The sequence below is a fragment of the Lycium barbarum genome, chromosome 10, assembly GCF_019175385.1.
Source record: "Lycium barbarum isolate Lr01 chromosome 10, ASM1917538v2, whole genome shotgun sequence".
Classification (NCBI taxonomy): domain Eukaryota; kingdom Viridiplantae; phylum Streptophyta; class Magnoliopsida; order Solanales; family Solanaceae; genus Lycium; species Lycium barbarum.
The window spans coordinates 120736669-120755823 of NC_083346.1; the positions used below are offsets into that span (position 1 = coordinate 120736669).

The window sequence follows — 19155 nt, forward strand, 5'->3', positions numbered from 1 at the left end:
TAAAAGACAAGGTCGTTTAAGAGATTAAGATTTGCACCTTTTAAAATTGTCGCTTATCTAATAGGATTGGCCAGAAAAGCAAGGGCATAAAGCATAGCAGATGAAAATCCCTTGCGCACTCAACAAATGTAGAAATGCCCCAATATCCCAATAATTTGAATGGATTGATAGACTGGACTCTTGCCTTCCGATTAAACTAACAGAAGTTAACTTAAGCTTGAATGAGTGTATCTTACAAAAAGGGTACCCTAATTGTCCCACTAGAATGATTTGAAGAAAGGAATAGGGTTTGGAAGACTATTGGGGTCAACTTGTAATTTAATTTTCATGTCTCATTTGGTTGTATTAGTAACTTTTTTGGAATTATATTTAGGATATACTAGATGTTTTAAAAATATTTTACTATAAAAAAAAAATCTTGTTTTATGGATACTATAGAAATATGGATGCTAAATCAAATTAGTAAGAATATAAATTTAGTTACAGAATTAATTCAACAAAATCTTTTCTTTCAAACTAAAAGGAGTGTAGAATTGATAAGTTCCCACAAAACGAGGGAAAATAATTTGTTCATGTCATTATAGAATCACTAATTTTGCATGTACCGTTAGTTGCCACGTGTCGACTTTTCTTAATAAAGTGATGCCCAAATAGCACGTGCATCACCCGCAATCTCACTAAGTTGTCACATATCAATTTATTTTTTTAATAGGAAGTGACGCCCAAGTAGCATGTGCATAACTCAGAACCTCACTCAGTTAAAATTCAGTCTTTTCTTATCATAGAGTCTTGTGTTTATGATGAAACTCTCCTCGTTCAAATGTTTGCCTTAATTATAGTGGCGGAGGCAAGATTTTCACCAACGTGTTCAAAATATGAAGAAGTAAACACGTGAAAAGTATAGGATGAAAAACGGAGCGGGATAGCATAGAGCTAAGCTAACCTCAACACACTAAATTTTAACTCGCCTGTCATACCCTCATTACATTTCTTCCTACTTCATCGAACCTTTCTTAAAATTTCTTGTTCTTTTTTCATTTCGCGTTTCAGTGTTCTACATTATTTTTATTTTTTATTTTTTTTCTTCCGACTTAGTGCCCCTTCGAATTGAACCAACAACTTCGGAGTAAATTTGAACCATTCTTACCACTGGGCTAAACTTCTTGGTTGTGTCAAAGGGGATTCATTGTAGGATATATAAGCAAAATATTCAAATTTGACTTTATTTAATGATATAAAAGCTTGGCTTCAAGTGTGTTGTCCGTTTCATGTCATCAACCTCAAATAGCTAACATACTCCTGACACACATTTTATATGTTGTGTCTTGTTTATGTGCTCACTCGAAATTGGTTACATATCTGTCCCTCGCCTGGCACCAAGTGTTAGTTGTTCGTGCACAATCCAATTCTCATATTAACCCTTGCAACATGCCTGCCAATGGCACACGTGGCAGATGCCTTGCCCGAGTAGGGAAAACTAGTCATTGGTTTATGTCATATGCATCTGTCATATAATGCCTGAAAGTGCTCCGTGGCAAACATAATTTTTTTTCTTGCAACATACTGTTGTCCTGCATAGGATAGTGTCGCCCTATAATTGCGGTCTAGAGTCTCTAGACCAATGGCCTTGTCCGCTAGGTTGAACCCATTATGTACAAGTCAATACACCAGACACGAGAAATGGTGCCTCAGAGTACTCAATTAACACATAAGTCACGTCCTTCCCGAATATGATCAATGGAGTACAGTCGTTACTTATGTCTAAGCCTCGTCACTTTTATGCATGCAACACTATATTGAGCTATGAGCCGCCGTAGAGCTCCCTAACTCGTAAGCGACCTTCAACATTTGAGTAGTCAAGTCTGCCTCGAGGATGTCACTCAAGGCTGCACACTTAGGGGGGCTTCTTGGTAGCACATCATGAGGGTTGGTAGGTTGTCAGCAAACGTGCTCACTTATATATGCTTTGAAAGATAACTAAATTCAAGTGAGATTGATACTTTAGCTTAGTCTCAACTGGTAACTAAGCACTCCAATTTTGGGAATGCACATCTAGACACCTCAACTCGTCTCGAATGTGCCAATAATACAGTTGAACACTCTAGCTTACAAAATGGTCATCTAGACACCTCTAAAATTTATGTACCACCTCCGAGTGTTCACAAGACACAAAGTTAAAGCGTTTAGTTGTCAATTGAGGCCAAATTAAGGTGTATATATATGTATTATGCCGATGATATATGTTGGTCTTACAGTTACGATAAATTTCCCTCTACTTCTTACTTCAAATAAGGTGTGTGTTCTTATGGAGGTGTATTGACTTTTTTTACTCACCCAGGGTACAACTCATCTGCATGCCTAAGGAAAGAGATGTCACTCTTGAAAACTTCGGCCTTACAATCACGACGGACTTCGTTTGTTCTTTGGTCATTGTTTTTTACTACTTACAAACTAAGAAGAAGCAAGGAGCTTTTGCTTGAATTTAGTCTTCAGTCTACAAGTTAAATATTTTGAAAAAACTGAATATAATTTTAAATGGCAGGGTCAAAACTGGCCACCTCCTTAATTTTTTATGAAAAAGTAGGAGTATGCTGACTTACAATTGGAGCATGTATACCTATAAATTTATGTTCGTATGTAAATCATACACCTTTATCCATCTTGAATACAGCTACGATTTATGTAATGAACAATACAAGAAACTCTCACGGCAAAAAGTTATAATTACTTAGTACGTACAAAGTTTCTTACTTACAGAAACACAAAACCCATTGGTTTGTTACTGAATTTTAGTAACAAATAACGTGTTATTTCATTCGTGAAGAATGGATTAAGTGGTTCTTCTTTTTACAACTAAAGACACTACACACTACTAGATTGTAGTTCCTTCATTCATTTACCTTTTTGTGCTAAAAATAAAAGATTATTTAAGCAATCTCTAAAAATATCTTCTCTGTTTTGTTTACATTGTCAAAATTATCGATTAATGAAAAGGGCATCCAATTTGGGGGAAAGAGTGAAAAGTTTTATTATTTCGACCAGTTCTAGACATTCAAGATGAAGGTAGCTTTAACCATTTAATGAAGAATCTCCCTCATGAACAATTTACAATAAGAAAGGATGTAAGTTAGAAACCTCTATGGAGCTCTATGTAAAAACCATCATGTAGACTTTGTATGAGTAGTTCGAGCAGCCGCTCTCTGCAATGCCTTCAACTTATTAACCTCCATCCGAGCTCTTTGTTCTTCAGAGATCTGAATAACCCCAGAGCTTTTTGATACATTTTCTGGAGCCTGATTTACTGTATCTTTCCCTCCAGAAGATGTATCAGCAACAATCTGTTGATGGGATGGTTCAGATGGCTCCTGCCAAATATGCAAAGCTATATGGTCAAAAAATCTGTTGCAGTAAGTAAGGATGCTAATAACATTTTAACTGAAGTAAATGCGAAATATATTACCAGTGTGGCACACGAAACTAAATTATGCCAGGATAATAGTCACTGGCCAGATAGGTCACTATAGGATCCTTGGTTGACAAATAATCACTGATCAGGCATTTCTCTTCATATGAGAGTTTGCTTGGAAGTTCTTTAAACTGATAGGTTTCTACGAATCAAACTTAATATTTTCCTTAAGCTAGCTATAGGAATAAGCATAATCTACCCTCTGGTATTCAGATGGTTCGAGATTGGTATACATAAGAAACCCCTGGAATGAATTGATTGAATCCCCTATTCTGTTGCACTACCTTTAACGGTCTATATGCAATTCCTCTGATGGCACATGGAGAGGCTAACAAAGGTGGGCAAATTGTTTCAAGGGTGGGTGGATTTTGGTCTCAACATACACAACTCACATTCCAGTTGTACTGCTGTGGAAGTGTATGCTGCAGCCAACTGCATAAAATTTCAAACCGTGGAAACAAGGAAACTAAATAGACAAGGATAGGGTTAATTTATAAGTCCAGATGTGATCCAATAGAAAGGGATGTTAAGATGAGAGTTCATCCCCTATAGTTCCAATGGCATTTATATGAAACCTGGTAAAAGTTATCAGAATCATGGAAATGTGACATTATTACTCTAGTATCACTTTCAAAGCGCAAGTGTACTCTCCAATATGTAGTTCAGCTTTTGTTACTTGAAGTAGACATAGCCCAAGCACATCATGCACATGGACGAGTGACGACTATTTCATTCTCTCAAAATTTTCAAAAATTATATTTTTCTTTGTTTTTATTTTCTTTTTGGGGTGACAGATGGTAAGGTGGTGTTCAAAATACTAGGTAAAAGTTCGATAAGTACTTGTGACCTACGAAATGCATTATACAAAATGAACGAAAACAGAATACTATTGTATGCTTCCTAGCAGGGAATAATGATCACTTACTAGATGTAAAAGTTGGGCTTAAGTATGCCAGACAAAAGTAACACTTGTTATTATTAGAAATAAGACAAACATTGACACAGAAATCAGTTGGAAGTTTCTTTATGCTTACCTCAATTGCCTTCTCCCACACATCATCAGGCATGATTTCCTGAAAATCTTTAGGATTTGGATTTTGCATGCTATCTTCTGGATAATCAGTTGGTTCCAAATCCTTGAATTCTGCATTCAATATACAGGAGGTGCAATTTCTGATTTCAAATCCAAGCATTCACAAGTAGAAGAGCAAATTTACTTATGGACGACATATATCATGAACTCTCCTTTGCTATTCACATAATCAACAAAAGGTGCACTCGGAAGTGACTATCATGATTGCATGACTACCAGCATACATAGGCATGTAATATTCTGTACTCATTAAGACAAAAATGCATATCTTCTCGAACTCTGCATAATCAATAAAGTTACTTGTTCAGCAGATCAGTTCTTAATGTTCAAAGAGAAGGGAGGGGCTAATATATGTGTACATTAGCTGCGGAATTTTAAAAACTAAAATGTCAAGTTGGACTTAAAACTCCATGGCCTAAAAACAACTTGTTAGTGAAATATAACAAGACAGCTCCTAATTATCAAGTTTAACTTTCAGCCTAAATGTTTCACCCTCAAACAGTATGAAATCTTACATAATTAACAAAACATAGATACATGCGTGATGGACGACTGAGGAATAAAGTACAAGCCAGTGAGATTTTTCAGCTCTTCTCCTCAGCGAACAATAGAGAAGAGGAATAATGTCATGTAATAGTTGAGGAGTAATACATAGAATAGAACTACTTAGTTGAGGATTAATACATAGAACTACTATAATTGAAACTAAGAGAGTTAAAAAGTATTAAGCACTCTGCAAATGAAAGAAATTGAATTCACATTTAAAAGTTAATTTAGTATCTCTTATAATTACCAGACAGCTACATTTCCTTTCTCCTGGTTCAAGTAGGTAGGCATTTGGACAATAGTTGGATGAAGTCGAAAAAGAGTTTGGACATAATTTCACTTGGAAAAATGTTTGTAAAAGTTGAAACTTTGTGAATAGAAACCATTATTTCACTTGAAATATTCCTCAACCCGATATTTTAGTACTTTACCAACATTTCAAATATTAATGTCTAGTATCTGAAATGCTGAAATCATAGTACTTGCAAACTTTATATATGCTTTGGGAGACGAAGGAAAGCAAGTGATATAAAAAAATTCAATGGAAGTTCAGCATTTTATCAGTAATTCGTTAGTGACTATTTATTGTATTATTGTTGCTTGCACAAGCTGGAAGTAATTTGAGCTTAGAAAATAAGAATATTTGAAGAATAGGAATTGATAGAGATACCCTGTTGATTTGTTTCTTGTTCTTGTACTTGTGGCTCATCATACAGCTTTGCAGGATCCACTCCTTCAGCGACCCTGTCTCGTAGTCCTCTCATGCATAGCTGTTCAAAGGAAAAAGAAACCCTGGTAAGCTTGATAATGAAAACATAGATTGTTTACTGCTCATATTTGTTTTTACGTGTTCACTAAAGGTCCTATAATAAACTATCTTGCAATCATCATATATTGGGGTACATGACCTGTAATGGAGTGAGACATATCTGGTTAAAAGCCAGCTATGTAATCTGTGTTACGTGAATATTAAGCTCAACAGAATGCTCTTGAGCAACAAATGAAATGATTTGGTTCAGTTCTTATGGCAATCAAATTTGCGGAGAAATCCTAAAGGATGATTTTGCACATAATACTCCTAAATTAAAGCATCTAGGTGAAGTTGTGGCCCCTATTTTTCTATTTTTATCTTCCATAGTTCTAAAGGGCTATAATGTTCTGTTTTTTCCCTTACAGACTGTAGGATGCAGCTGAACAAATTCGCTAAGCAGGACATTCTACAAAATGGCATGTGTGTTCTAGAGAGGCCTTGCAATGAATAACATAAGAGACCATAAACATCGGAGGACTTTTAAATTATAAGAAGTGATTTTTCGGGGATTGAAGTATTGTAACGCCTTAAAAATAGCTAAAAATAGTTCAATTTGACTCGTAAATACATAGGTGTACAAGCATTGCAAAAGCAGAGGCAAGGTAGTAAGATGGCGAAGGGAGAAGGGTGTTTATCATTATTTCATCTTTCAGCGCCTTCAGAGGACGGCATTGCACATTATCCAATGATTCCTTTAAGAAAGGTGTAGATATATCTTGTTGTCATGGTCTGAAACCAAACCAGTTGTATACGGCACGAGAAGACACTAGCGCGAAGGAGAAGAACACCCTAAAAAGTGCCATGATAACAAAGTTACCACCACTGAGCATTAAGCATGTAAAGAGAGTTGCTAAGCAGGATAAACTTAGACTTACCTGAACATCTTGTGCCTCAAATTTACTTTAATGAGATATCTTGTAAATTCTACCGAAGAGATTCATGTTAAGAAGTTGAAGTGTGCATAGGCATGGAACTACAAAAAATTAGCATTCATTTTCTAAGATTGTCCACCTACAAGACCTCTTAGACTTGTTCTAGACTTTGTAATTTTTACAGTTACCAGTTTCAAAAAATAAGAATAATTACCTCTTAGTTCATATATGACAGGGACGATACAGATGACTAAGTAATGAACTATCTATTCGCAAATATCAACACAATCAAGAGGATATCAAAAGTTTGGATGACTTCTTGACTGCAGGTATTGTCAAATTAACTAGATGCAGATATTCTACTTAAAACATCATAAGAGTATTACAAAATAGTTCTAGCATCTCGTCGACTTAGGGTTAAAAAGCACTGTCAGTATTTTTTTTTTTCAAGAGTGAGTATTTTGTTTAGACATGATTGATGTGTGTCCATTTTCCAAGAGCCTTCTTCACCGTATATTCAGGTGAAACCAAAGGAAAAGAAATATTTTTTAATTAAAAGGCAGCACACATTTCATGACAAGTATATCTAACACAATTGGAATATTAAAGCTGCGGAAGTGAAAGTGGTTACCTTGACTCTCTTTGAGCCACCGAGCTTTTCCACCTTATGTATGAACTGATCAAATGAGTAATAAGGAAGTAAACCAGCATGCCATTCAGCATATAAGCCAAGTAGGTGACCCAAATCAGCAACCTGCAACCAATAAGATTGCACTATAATCAAATCATTCAGATGATGGAGTACCACTAGTATAAGTACGTACATTTCGATATTGTTCATTTTCTAGCAAGAGTGCAACTAAAGGGACTGCATATCATTTAACCAAAATGATGGACTAAGCATCTAGCAATCACAATCTTCACATGCAAACAATCAAACTTACCAATCTTAAAGATGATTGGGTACCTTTTTTTTTTTTTTTTTTGGGTTTCCCACCCGGTGTCCGCACTGGAGAGCCAGACTAAATCCGGATTGTGCACTATAGGGCCCTTTTTTTTTGTGTGTGTGTGTGGGGGGGGGGGGGGGGGGGAAGGCTCCCAACAAAAAATTTTCCATTCCCAAGGACTCGAACCCGAAACCTCCAATTAAGGATGGAGGGATCTCAATCATCCCACCACAACCCATGTTGGTCTCTTTTCAACTTACACAAACTAAACAAGGAAAAACAACTCTACTTACCGAACTAATATTACTGACATGTTAAATGATTGAAGAGTGTTGGTTATTCTGGACGCAACAACAATAACAATATACCCGGTATAATCCCACAAGTAGGGTTTGGGAAGGGTAGAGTGTACGCAGACCTTACCCCTACCTTGGTAATATTATCAACCAGAAATTATACATTCTTCAGAAAACCAAAATTTGGTAAATCAGTGGTCAATATCTGTTGGAAATTTCACTAATATAGCAAGGTGTGAATGATAAACCTAAAAAAGAATCATAATCTAATTAGTACGGCTAAAATAAGTAATTAGCTATGCGAATTCAAAATAAATACAACAAAAAAAACAAAAGGAGGAATAAAGTTAGAGGACGAATAAATTCAGGATTTTTTTTTTTTTTTTTTGAAACTGATACTATTAAAATTCAGGAAAAATCTTTTAATTGTGAGAGTCAAGAAATCAGTAAACAAACAACCTACCCCCACCCAACTTCCACCACTATCCATCCAACCTCACCTACCCCCTGATACAAGATTAAGAACGAAAATAGAATTAAAAATGCAAGAAAAAGAAAAGGATAGATAATTTGACACAACTTGAGACCTAATTTAGCAACCAAAGTTATAGAAAACTAAAACCTCTAAATTAAGAGCAAAAGAAACACCAAATTCCTAGGAAGACCTCAAGGGATTTGAATCCCAAGCAACCTTTCCTCTCAACAATTACACAATCCAAGGCTTCACAAGCTCTCAACACTCAAAGAGTTTTACAATCTCAAAATATGAAAAATCAAAATAGTCTAAGTCTTCTAAAATGAAAGAAAATACTACTTATACTAAGGCTCAAAAGAAGACAACTACACTATTACACTTTTACCCTTAATGAAGTAAGGGCCTTGTTTGGGTGTCTTCTTTTGGGAACAAAGCTTGAATTTGCAAATCTTCAAGTAATAGCCACATTGCAAGTATGACCATCTTCAACCCTCTTCTCCAAACCATCCTCCCATGCTATCATGAACACTTGAAATCCCCGGAAAGGTGCTAGAGTGTATTCAAGTATGTCCCTCCTCATGAACAATGCTTGCATAGCTTGAAGTTCCCTCGCTTGGCTCCTTGTAAAAGGTCTTGATGCCGCTCGAATTGTATCATTCTCCCCTTCTTGAAAAGAATTTGTCCTCAAATTTAAGAGGTCATCATCTTGCACCACCATAGGAGAGAGATCACACACATTGAAGGTGTTATGAACTTGGTATGCGGGTGGAAGATCAATTTTGTATGCATTATCATTGAGTCGTTCAAGTACTTCAAATGGACCATCTCCTCTAGGCATCAACTTGGTCTTTCTTTTGTTGGGAAACCTCTCTTTTCGAAAATGTACCCAAACCCAATCACCTGGTTCAAGCACAACTCGTTTGCGACCCTTGTTTGCTCTCTTGGCCATTTCTTGATTCTTTTTCTCAAGGTGAAACCTCACCTTCTCATGCAACTTCTTCATGGCCTCGGCTCGTTTGTTGCCATCTAAACTCAACACAACATCTTGAGATAAAAGGGTTAGATCTAAAGGGGTTAGGGGGTTAAAACCATAAACCACTTCAAAAGGTGACATGCCAATAGTGCTATGAATGACTCTATTGTAAGCAAATTCAACCAAAGGCAATTGATCTTCCCAAGATGCTAATTTTCCTTTAACCATGGCCCTAAGCATAGAACTCAAGATCCTATTGACAACTTCGGTTTGGCCATCGGTTTGTGGGTGACAAGAGGTAGAAAACAACAATTTGGTACCAAGTCGTCCCCACAATTCTTTCCAAAAGTGGCTAAGGAATTTTGGATCCCTATCACTCACACTGGTTTTGGGAATACCATGCAACTTTACCACATGTTCAACAAACAAAGAGGCAACATGAGGAGCATCATCAACTTTATGACAAGCATTGAAATGAGCCATTTTAGAAAATCGATCAACCACAACAAAGATGCTATCTTTACCCCTTTTGGTTCTAGGCAAACCCAACACAAAATCCATCGAAATATCAACCTAAGGTTGTTGAGGGGTGGGGAGAGGGGTATACAAACCATGGGGAAGGAGTCTAGACTTGGCGCCGCGACATTCAATGCATTGGCCACAAATCTTAGCCACATCCCTCCGCATATGAGGCCAATAAAATTGTTCCTCAAGAATCCCCAAAGTTTTATCAATTCCAAAATGTCCCATCAATCCCCCATTGTGTGCCTCCCTCACAAATAATTCCCTCCAAGAGCTCATGGGCACACACAAACGCTTGTTTTTTAACAAGAAACCACCAAACCTAGAATAGGGAGTAGAAGACCTATCCCTAATCCACCTCTCCCTTTCCCACTCTTCGCAATCTAGAAAGACTTTTGCAAAGACGGGGTCTTCGGGATACAATGTCTTCAAGCTTTCAAAACCCATCAATTTGGAAGACAAGATATTAATCAAAACATGTTTCCTTGATAGGGCATCCGCCACTACATTCTCCTTTCCCTTTTTGTATTGGATTACATAAGGGAAGGTTTCAAGGAATTCAACCCATTTAGCATGCATTTTGTTCAACTCTCCTTGGGCCTTAAGATGCTTTAAGGACTCATGATCGGTCCTAATCACAAACTCTTTAGGCCACAAGTAGTGTTGCCAATTACCCAAAGCTCTAATCAAAGCATACAATTCAACATCATAGGTGGAGTAGTTCAACGTCGCACCCTTAAGCTTTTCACTAAAATAGGCAATGGGTTTTTGGTCTTGCATCAAAACGGCACCAATACCTACTTTGGTAGCATCACATTCAATTTCAAAGATTTTGTCAAAATCGGGTAATTGCAACAACGGGGCGGAGCTAAGCATTTGTTTTAGAGTTTCAAAAGACTTTGCTTGCTCCACACCCCAAGAAAAAGGTTTATCCTTTCGGATTACCTCGGTCAAAGGAGCGCCTATGGTACTAAACCCCTTAACAAACCGCCTATAAAAACTAGCCAATCCATGAAAACTTCTAATGTCACCAATGGATTTAGGAGCTGGCCAGTTCTTAATAGCGTCTATTTTGGATTCATCAACCTCAACGCCCCTTGAACTCACAACAAAACCCAAGAAAACAACTTCATCAACACAAAAAGAGCATTTAGCAACATTAGCATAAAGTTGTTCTTGTCTAAGCACTTCAAACACACATTTCAAGTGAATAACATGCTCATCCATGGTTTTACTATACACCAAAATATCATCAAAGTACACAACCACGAATTTGCCAATAAAAGGTTTCATGACATGATTCATCAAACGCATGAAAGTACTAGGAGCGTTAGTGAGACCAAAAGGCATCACCAACCATTCATATAGACCAAACTTGGTCTTGAATGCGGTTTTCCACTCATCTCTGGGTTTCATCCGGATTTGATGATACCCACTCCTAAGATCTACCTTAGAGAATATGCATGAACCATTCAACTCATCAAGCATGTCTTCAAGACGAGGTATGGGATGGCGATACTTTACCGTTATCTTGTTGATGGCCCGGCAATCAACACACATGCGCCATGATCCATCTTTTTTTGGCACCAAGATCACGGGCACGGCGCATGGACTCGTGCTTTCTCGCACAACTCCCTTTTCAAGGAGCTCATCCACTTGCCTTTGAAGCTCCTTAGTGTCATCCGGGTTGGCTCTATAAGCCGGTTTGTTTGGCAATTGAGACCCCGGAACAAACTCAATTTGGTGTTCAATTACCCTCAAGGGTAGTAACCCCTTTGGGAGTTCCGTTAGGAACACGTCATCAAATTCCTGCAAAAGAGAAGAAATAGAACTAGGAAAAGAAGGGATTAGCTCATTAGTGTGCAATGCATAGTCCCTATGCATGAGGAGAATCACTGGTTGACGCTCCCCTAATTCCTCCCTAATTTCCCCACAATTCGCCAAAAGCGACACCTTGGTTTTTCCTCTAAGCTCTCCTTTCTTTCCACTCAACTCTTGAGAACTACTCTCCTCTACTCCCTCGTCCCCCACATTCTTCTTTTGCAATGCACCATGTCCCTTCTCCTTTAACTCCCTCATTTTGTTATAGATCTCACCCACTTGGGAGAGGGTCATGGGATTCAAGACATGTTTGACACCATTGTGGACAAGGGTGTATTGGTTAGTTCTCCCATTATGGTTGACGGACCTATCATATTGCCATGGTCGGCCAAGTAGAAGATGACACGCTTGCATGGGAACAACATCACACAACACCTCATCGTGATACTTCCCAACCGCAAATTTGATGATAGCTTGCCTAGTCACCTTCAATTCACCACATTCATTGAGCCATTGAAGTTTGTAAGGGTTTTCATGGCGGGTGGTGGGAAGTTTCAAGAAATCAACAAGGATGGTACTAGCAACATTGGCACAACTCCCACTATCAATGATCATGATGCTAGTGTTTTGGTTAATGATGCATTTGGAATGGAAGAGATTTTCCGTTGACTTGGGTCATCCATTGCTTTGCTTATCATGGTCCTTCGCACCACATAGAGAGGTACAATAGGCTCATCATCACCATCAACACCATTCCCTTCACTATCATGTTGTTCATTCTCATGATCGCCCTCATCATCTTCCTCACATTCTCCCTCATCCTCACTATAAGTGTCCCTCAAAATAAACGCTCTACGATTAGGGCATTCGCTTGCTCTATGACCGAAGCCATGACACTTAAAGCATTGAATAGGAGTTTTCGTACCTCCTTCTTTTAGAGCAAACTTTGGAGGTTGTTTGTCGACTTGCTTCTCAACTTGGGAATTCTTCACAAATGGTTTCTTGACTTCTTGCATGGGGCCCTTATTCTTTTGCCAATTGGAGGAGAAAGCTCCTCGTTCTTTGTTATTGTTCCATGAACTTACATAGTCCCTTGATTTATTGATTTTGTCTTCCTTGAGACCCTCCTCTATTTCAATAGCCGCTTGAAGGGTTTCTTCAATGCTCCCATAGTTATGGAGTCTCATTTGTGAGACAATGTCACCATTTAACCCGGCTCGAAACCGAGTCATAGCATTTAACTCATCCTCGTCAAAGTCGATTCTCATCTTGACAATTTGGAACTCATTATAGTATTCTTCCACACTCTTTTTGTTTTGCCTTAAGGTATACACCTTCTTGAGTTGATCTTGTTTGTAGCGTTCGGTGACATACTTACGCCGTATGACCTCCTTCAATTCATCCCAAGTAGGTGTGGGCGGGAGTCCAATAATTCTTCTTGCTTTCACTTGAGTTTCCCACCATGTGGAGGCATACCCTTCGAATTGAGCAATGGCGTAAGAAGCCTTTTTCACCTCGGACTTGTCATTCGTCAAGAAGATTCTATCACAATGCATCACCCAATCAAGGAATGTATCGGGATCACTACTTCCTTTGAAGGTTGGGAGAGTAACCTTGATGGAATTGAGACTCGTGTCGCGCCCTCCGCCATAACCATGATTCCCATTGAAATCTCCATCGTCATCATAACCTAGATGGTCACGACCTTGGTACCCTCTTTGCCTACCCAGGTGAGGGTTAGGACCATGCCTTCCACCCCTTCCTCGATAACCTCCTTGTGCTTGCCCTCGTGGCCTCCAACCTTGGTCACCATAATGTTCGTGCTCAAGTATAGCTTCCTCTATCTCTTCCTCATTTGGTTGTTGGATGTTTAGACGGTTTTGGGGTGGCATTGGTGCATTTAGGGGTGGGTCATTTGGATGTGGGTCATTTGGAGTTTGATCTTGTGGGGATGGGTTGTTCCGTTGGCCTATGGGAATGTTGTTTGGTGGGGTGAGAGTCGTGTTTTGAGGAGTATATTGGGGAGTGTTTTGGGGAGTGGGGTTATATAGATGATGGAAGGTGCCGGGTGACAATGTAAGTGAAGTGGTTCGAGTAGCTCCACTTGTGCCACCTTGGTATTGCACTCGGGGCGAATATGAGACCTCCCTACTACCTCCTTCAATTGCTTCCACCCTACTTCCCAAGTTTTCCATTCGACCACCCATGTTTTCCATTCAACCACCCATATTATCCACCTTATCGTTCAAGACTTGTAAGGCCCTCATTACATCAACTAGTGTGAGTTCCCCGGTGGGAACTCGAGTTTCATCCTCCGTAGCCATGGTACCTATTAAGACACTCAACAAAACAAGCAAACACGTTAGATTAGTAGAATCAACTCACAATCGCTCAAGTATGCGCACCTTTGATTGCCTCACAAATTGCTTCCGCCAAAGATTGTGTACTTGTTAATGTCGACTAGTCACAAGGGTTCAAATTCTACTCTTGGTCGGAATAGATTCTTGTTAGACTAAGAAAGACGGACGACTTAATTCAATCTAACGGACTTGAACCAAGAAATTAACAACGAAGCAAAACGACGAAAAGCACGAAAGAAATGCGGACACAAGAACTAATTAGCAACTAATAAGGTTGATTACTAGTTGTTAATTAGTTGTAAGAATCAAAGAAAAGGATTAGGAATGGAATCAAAGAGAATTAGAGTTAAAAAAACCTGAACTGCGCAACATGCTATGCCTGTGCAGCACATGCTACTCGCAGGTGCAACCTGCGATGGTGATCCGCGGCTGGCGGATGATGCAGCCAAAATGTCAACCCTCTGTCACAGGGTGTGACGCCACCTGCGACTAGCAGGTTCTGCCTACGATGGTGATCTGCGTCTCGCAGATGATGCACCCCAAAATGTTCAACTCTCTGTCACAAGGTGCGACACCACCTGCGACTAGCAGGTTCTACATGCGATGGTGATCTGCGTCTCGCGGATGATGCTCCCAAAATGTTCAACTCTCTGTCACAAGGTGCGACACCACCTGCGACTAGCAGGTTCTACATGCGACTCGCATGTAGTGTCGCATGTGGGCCAATTCGATGCTTTTTTTTTTTTTGCAAAATCAGAAATTTAGACTAAGTAATTCTAATTTGTTTTTTTGTTGGGCCCACAAACACTTTTTCACAACTTTATTTGACAACTTTTAGATCAAATGGCCCTTTGGAAAGTCTTCTTCCTCGTGAAGATTTGAAGGTCTTCAAGAACACAAGAACAATTCAAAAACTCAACTATCCTCAAATCAACTCCAAATTGGCTCAAATTTCGGATTTAAGTTCTCTTTAATGTAGAGAACAAAGCCCAATAGGTTTCAACCTTCAATTTCACCTTCTTCAACAAGACCCACTTTCAAGTTCTTGAAGTTTTCAAAGCTTCAAAATTCAAAAATGGTAGATCCTTCAATCCTTAGCCAAATACCTCCAAATTTCGGATTTAGAGTCCTTATCAACTAGAGAACAAACCCCAATCAACTTGAGCCCTCAATTTTTCTCCTTCTTCAAACCCATCAACCTTGTTCTTGAAGTTTTGAAGCTCAACAATGGTGGAACACAAACCCTAACTCCAAATTGACTCGAAATTGAAGATTTAGACTCTAGAAACACTAAGAAACTCTAATCTAACACTAGATTCAACAAAATCAACAAGAAAATTCGTTTTTTTTTTTGAATTTCGATTTTTTTTTTTGGTTGAATCAAAACCCAAGATTAGATTTGGTGGAACAAACCTAAACTAAGTTTTGATACCAATTGATACAAGATTAAGAACGAAAATAGAATTAAAAATGCAAGAAAAAGAAAAGGATAGATAATTTGACACAACTTGAGATCTAATTTAGCAACCAAAGTTATAGAAAACTAAGACCTCTAAATTAAGAGCAAAAGAAACACCAAATTCCTAGGAAGACCTCAAGGGATTTGAATCCCAAGCAACCTTTCCTCTCAACAATTACACAATCCAAGGCTTCACAAGCTCTCAACACTCAAAGAGTTTTACAATCTCAAAATATGAAAAATCAAAATAGTCTAAGTCTTCTAAAATGAAAGAAAATACTACTTATACTAAGGCTCAAAAGAAGACAACTACACTATTACACTTTTACCCTTAATGAAGTAAGGGTCTTGTTTGGGTGTCTTCTTTTGGGAACAAAGCTTGAATTTGCAAATCTTCAAGTAATAGCCGCATTGCAAGTATGACCATCTTCAACCCTCTTCTCCAAACCATCCTCTCATGCTATCATGAACACTTGAAATCCCCGGAAAGGTGCTAGAGTGTATTCAAGTATGTCCCTCCTCATGAACAATGCTTGCATAGCTTGAAGTTCCCTCGCTTGGCTCCTTGTAAAAGGTCTTGATGCCGCTCGAATTGTATCACCCCCCAACCACCTCCACCCCCTCCCCCACTTGAAAATGAGTAGGAAAATCACTCATTTTCCGAGAAATTATTTTCTCGAAAACATTTTCCATCATACCAAACACACGACTGGTCTCAGAGAGGATGTGAAAACTTATTTGAAAGACGAAAGTACCTGATGACCGCGACCAGGATATTTAAAAGCACAACGAAAATGACAGAGAACATATCCAAATCCTTTTGTCAGATAGAAGGATATCCGAAGTTAGCTTAGGCATTGACCTACGTGTTATCTTCGGCTTAGAACACAAACCTCCAGCTCCAGCAACAGCATTTTTGAAGTATGCATCATCGTATTAGGATTAGATTTGTCGTTACTGGTTGGATTTGAAGGACAGTCTCTTGACCAGTGACCTGGACGACCACTCTTGTAACATCCTGTAGGTGCTGAACCACCGGATTGTCCATTTTGTTGTTTTTGTGATTTGTTTTGAGATTTAGAATGGAGTGATTTTTTGTTTTTGCTCTCTTTGAGATTTAGAAGGTTCTAGAATGGAGAGATTTTCGTTTTTGGTTGTACAGGAAAAAGGCAAAACTAAAGAATTGGCGGGAAAAGAGGAGGCGAAATTAAGCAACCTCGGCTCAAATAACTCATAACAAAGCAATTTTAAACAAAAATAACACACAGAAAGCAAAGCAGACATAGCGAATAATAACAAAATCATTACATAACATTCACAGAAAGGAACAGTAACAACAACAAATAACGCGAACAAACTGTACCTGACCGTGCGATATTTAAAAGCACGAGGAAAATGCCTTAGAACATAGAGCCTGTTTGGATGGGCTTAAAATAAGCAGCTTATTTCCAGCTTATAAGCCAAAAAAAATAAGTTGGGATAGGCTAACTTATTTTTTTTTATAAGCTACTTTAGATAAGCTAAACCAAACGGGCCCAATTATTTTTTTGGGCTTATTTTATGCACAAAATGACTTTAAGCTGGCCAGTCAAACACTCAAAAAAGCTGAAAACAACTTATAAGCAACTTATAAGCCAATCCAAACGGGCTCATAACCAAGTCCTTTATCAGATAAAAGTATATCCGGAGTTAACTTAGGCATTGATCCAGTTACTACTTTCTTCGGCTTAGATCCCGAACCTCCAGCTCCGGCTCCAGCATCGGTACTAGAACTGGTTTTTGAAGTATACATCGTCGTATTGGGATTAGATTTGTCGGTAGTAGTGTTAGGATTTGAAGGGCAATCTCTTAACCAGTGACCTGGACAACCACACTTGCAACATCCTGTAGGTGCTGAACCACTGGATTTTTCCATTTTGTTGTTTTAGAGATTTAGAAGGTTCTAGAATAGAGAGATTTTCATTTTTGCTCTCTATTTTGAGATCTAGGAGGTTCTAGAATGGAGAGATTTTTCGTTTTGGTTGTAGAGGAAAAAAAAGCGAAATTAAGGAATTAGCGGGAAAAGAGGAGGCGAAATTAAGGAACCTCGACTCAAGTAACTCATAAGTCATGATAAATCAATTTTAAGAAAAATAACATACAGCAGGGGCGGATCTAGTCATTGCCCAGGGCAAAAATTACAGTATATATTTAGGGTAAATTTTTTATATTCACTACATATATTAACTTTTGAACACTCTGAACAAATGCAAAAGGCTCGCTCACGTGGTTCAATTATTTTTTCGAACACCCTGAGTGAAAATTCTGGATCCGCCACTGACATACAGAAAGCAAAGCAGACATGGCGAATAATAACAAAATCATTACAAAGCAAACAACAAAATAATGAGACAACAGAATCAAAAAAAAAAAAAAATCATGTATTAACAGAAATCCAAGGAAAAGTAGCATATAGAAAGCAAAGCAGACATGGCGAATAAATATAATAATAAAATTATATCATAGCATTCAGAAAAAGGAATAGTAACAATAACAACAACAAAATAATGCGATAACCGAAGCAAAAAAACATCAATGTATTAACATAAATCAAAGAAAAAGTAAGTTACCTCATGACCGCGACCGCGATATTTAAAAGCACGAGGAAAATGCCTTAGAACATAACCAAGTCCTTTATCAGATAAAAGTATATCTGGAGTTAACTTAGGCATTGACCTATTTACTACTTTCTTCGGCTTGGAACCCGAACCTCCAGCTCCTCCGGTTCCAGCATCGGTATTAGATCCGGTTTTTGAAGTATACGTCGTCGTATTAGGGTTAGATTTATCGGTAGTAGTGTTAGGATTTGCAGGGCAATCTCTTGACCAGTGACCTGGACGACCACACTTGTAGCACCCTGTAGGTGCTGAACCGCCGCCGCTGTTGCCGGACTTTTCCATTTTAGCGTTTTTGAGATTTTAGAAGGTTCTAGAATGAAGCGATTTTCGTTTTTGCTATCTGTTTTGAGATTTAGAAGGTTCTAGAATGGAGTGATTTTTTGTTTAAGGAATTTGGCGGGAAATGAAGGAGGGAAATTGTGGAAGGAGGGCCGACGGCGGGTATTAATGGATCATTGGGCCGGATGTTCAAAAGGGTTAAGAAAGTGGGCCGTATGATTCATTTTCGTTTCACAAAATTGCATCGAGTGACCTCGTGACTTGACCAAAAATGTGAATTGCCTTTCCTTTGGTGTGGTCTTTAAATTTTGCCCCTCAAATTGCTGGTCTTTAGGTTTTGCCCTTGCCTAAAACCGATGGGTTTCGGGTCCGAATATTTGCTCAGTCAAAATTTTTTAAAAAATTGCAAGATAGAGCTTGAATTTCGCTCTGCCCCCTCCGGCAGACTTTGCCTTGAGGCATTTTTTTTTTTTTTTTTGGGCAGACTTTGCCCTGAGGCATATATTTTTTTTTATTATTATTTTTTAAGGCAAACTTTTAGTTATGTCTTAAGAAAAAGTTTTGTCTTATGGGGCATA

At 38.4% G+C, this 19155-nt stretch overlaps 1 protein-coding gene across 1 annotated transcript; it reads right to left on the reverse strand.

Moving 5' to 3' along the window:
• Nucleotides 1-3003: 3003 nt before the first annotated feature.
• Nucleotides 3004-18740, reverse strand: LOC132615481 (uncharacterized). The gene is made up of 5 exons (XM_060330087.1): nt 18251-18740; nt 7420-7542; nt 5776-5875; nt 4501-4610; nt 3004-3365 (listed from the first exon to the last, which is right to left on the reverse strand). Exons 1-5 carry the CDS (start codon nt 18578-18580, stop codon nt 3162-3164), a joined length of 867 nt encoding a protein of 288 aa, XP_060186070.1. The 5' UTR covers nt 18581-18740; the 3' UTR covers nt 3004-3161.
• Between the last annotated feature and the right edge of the window lie 415 nt (nt 18741-19155).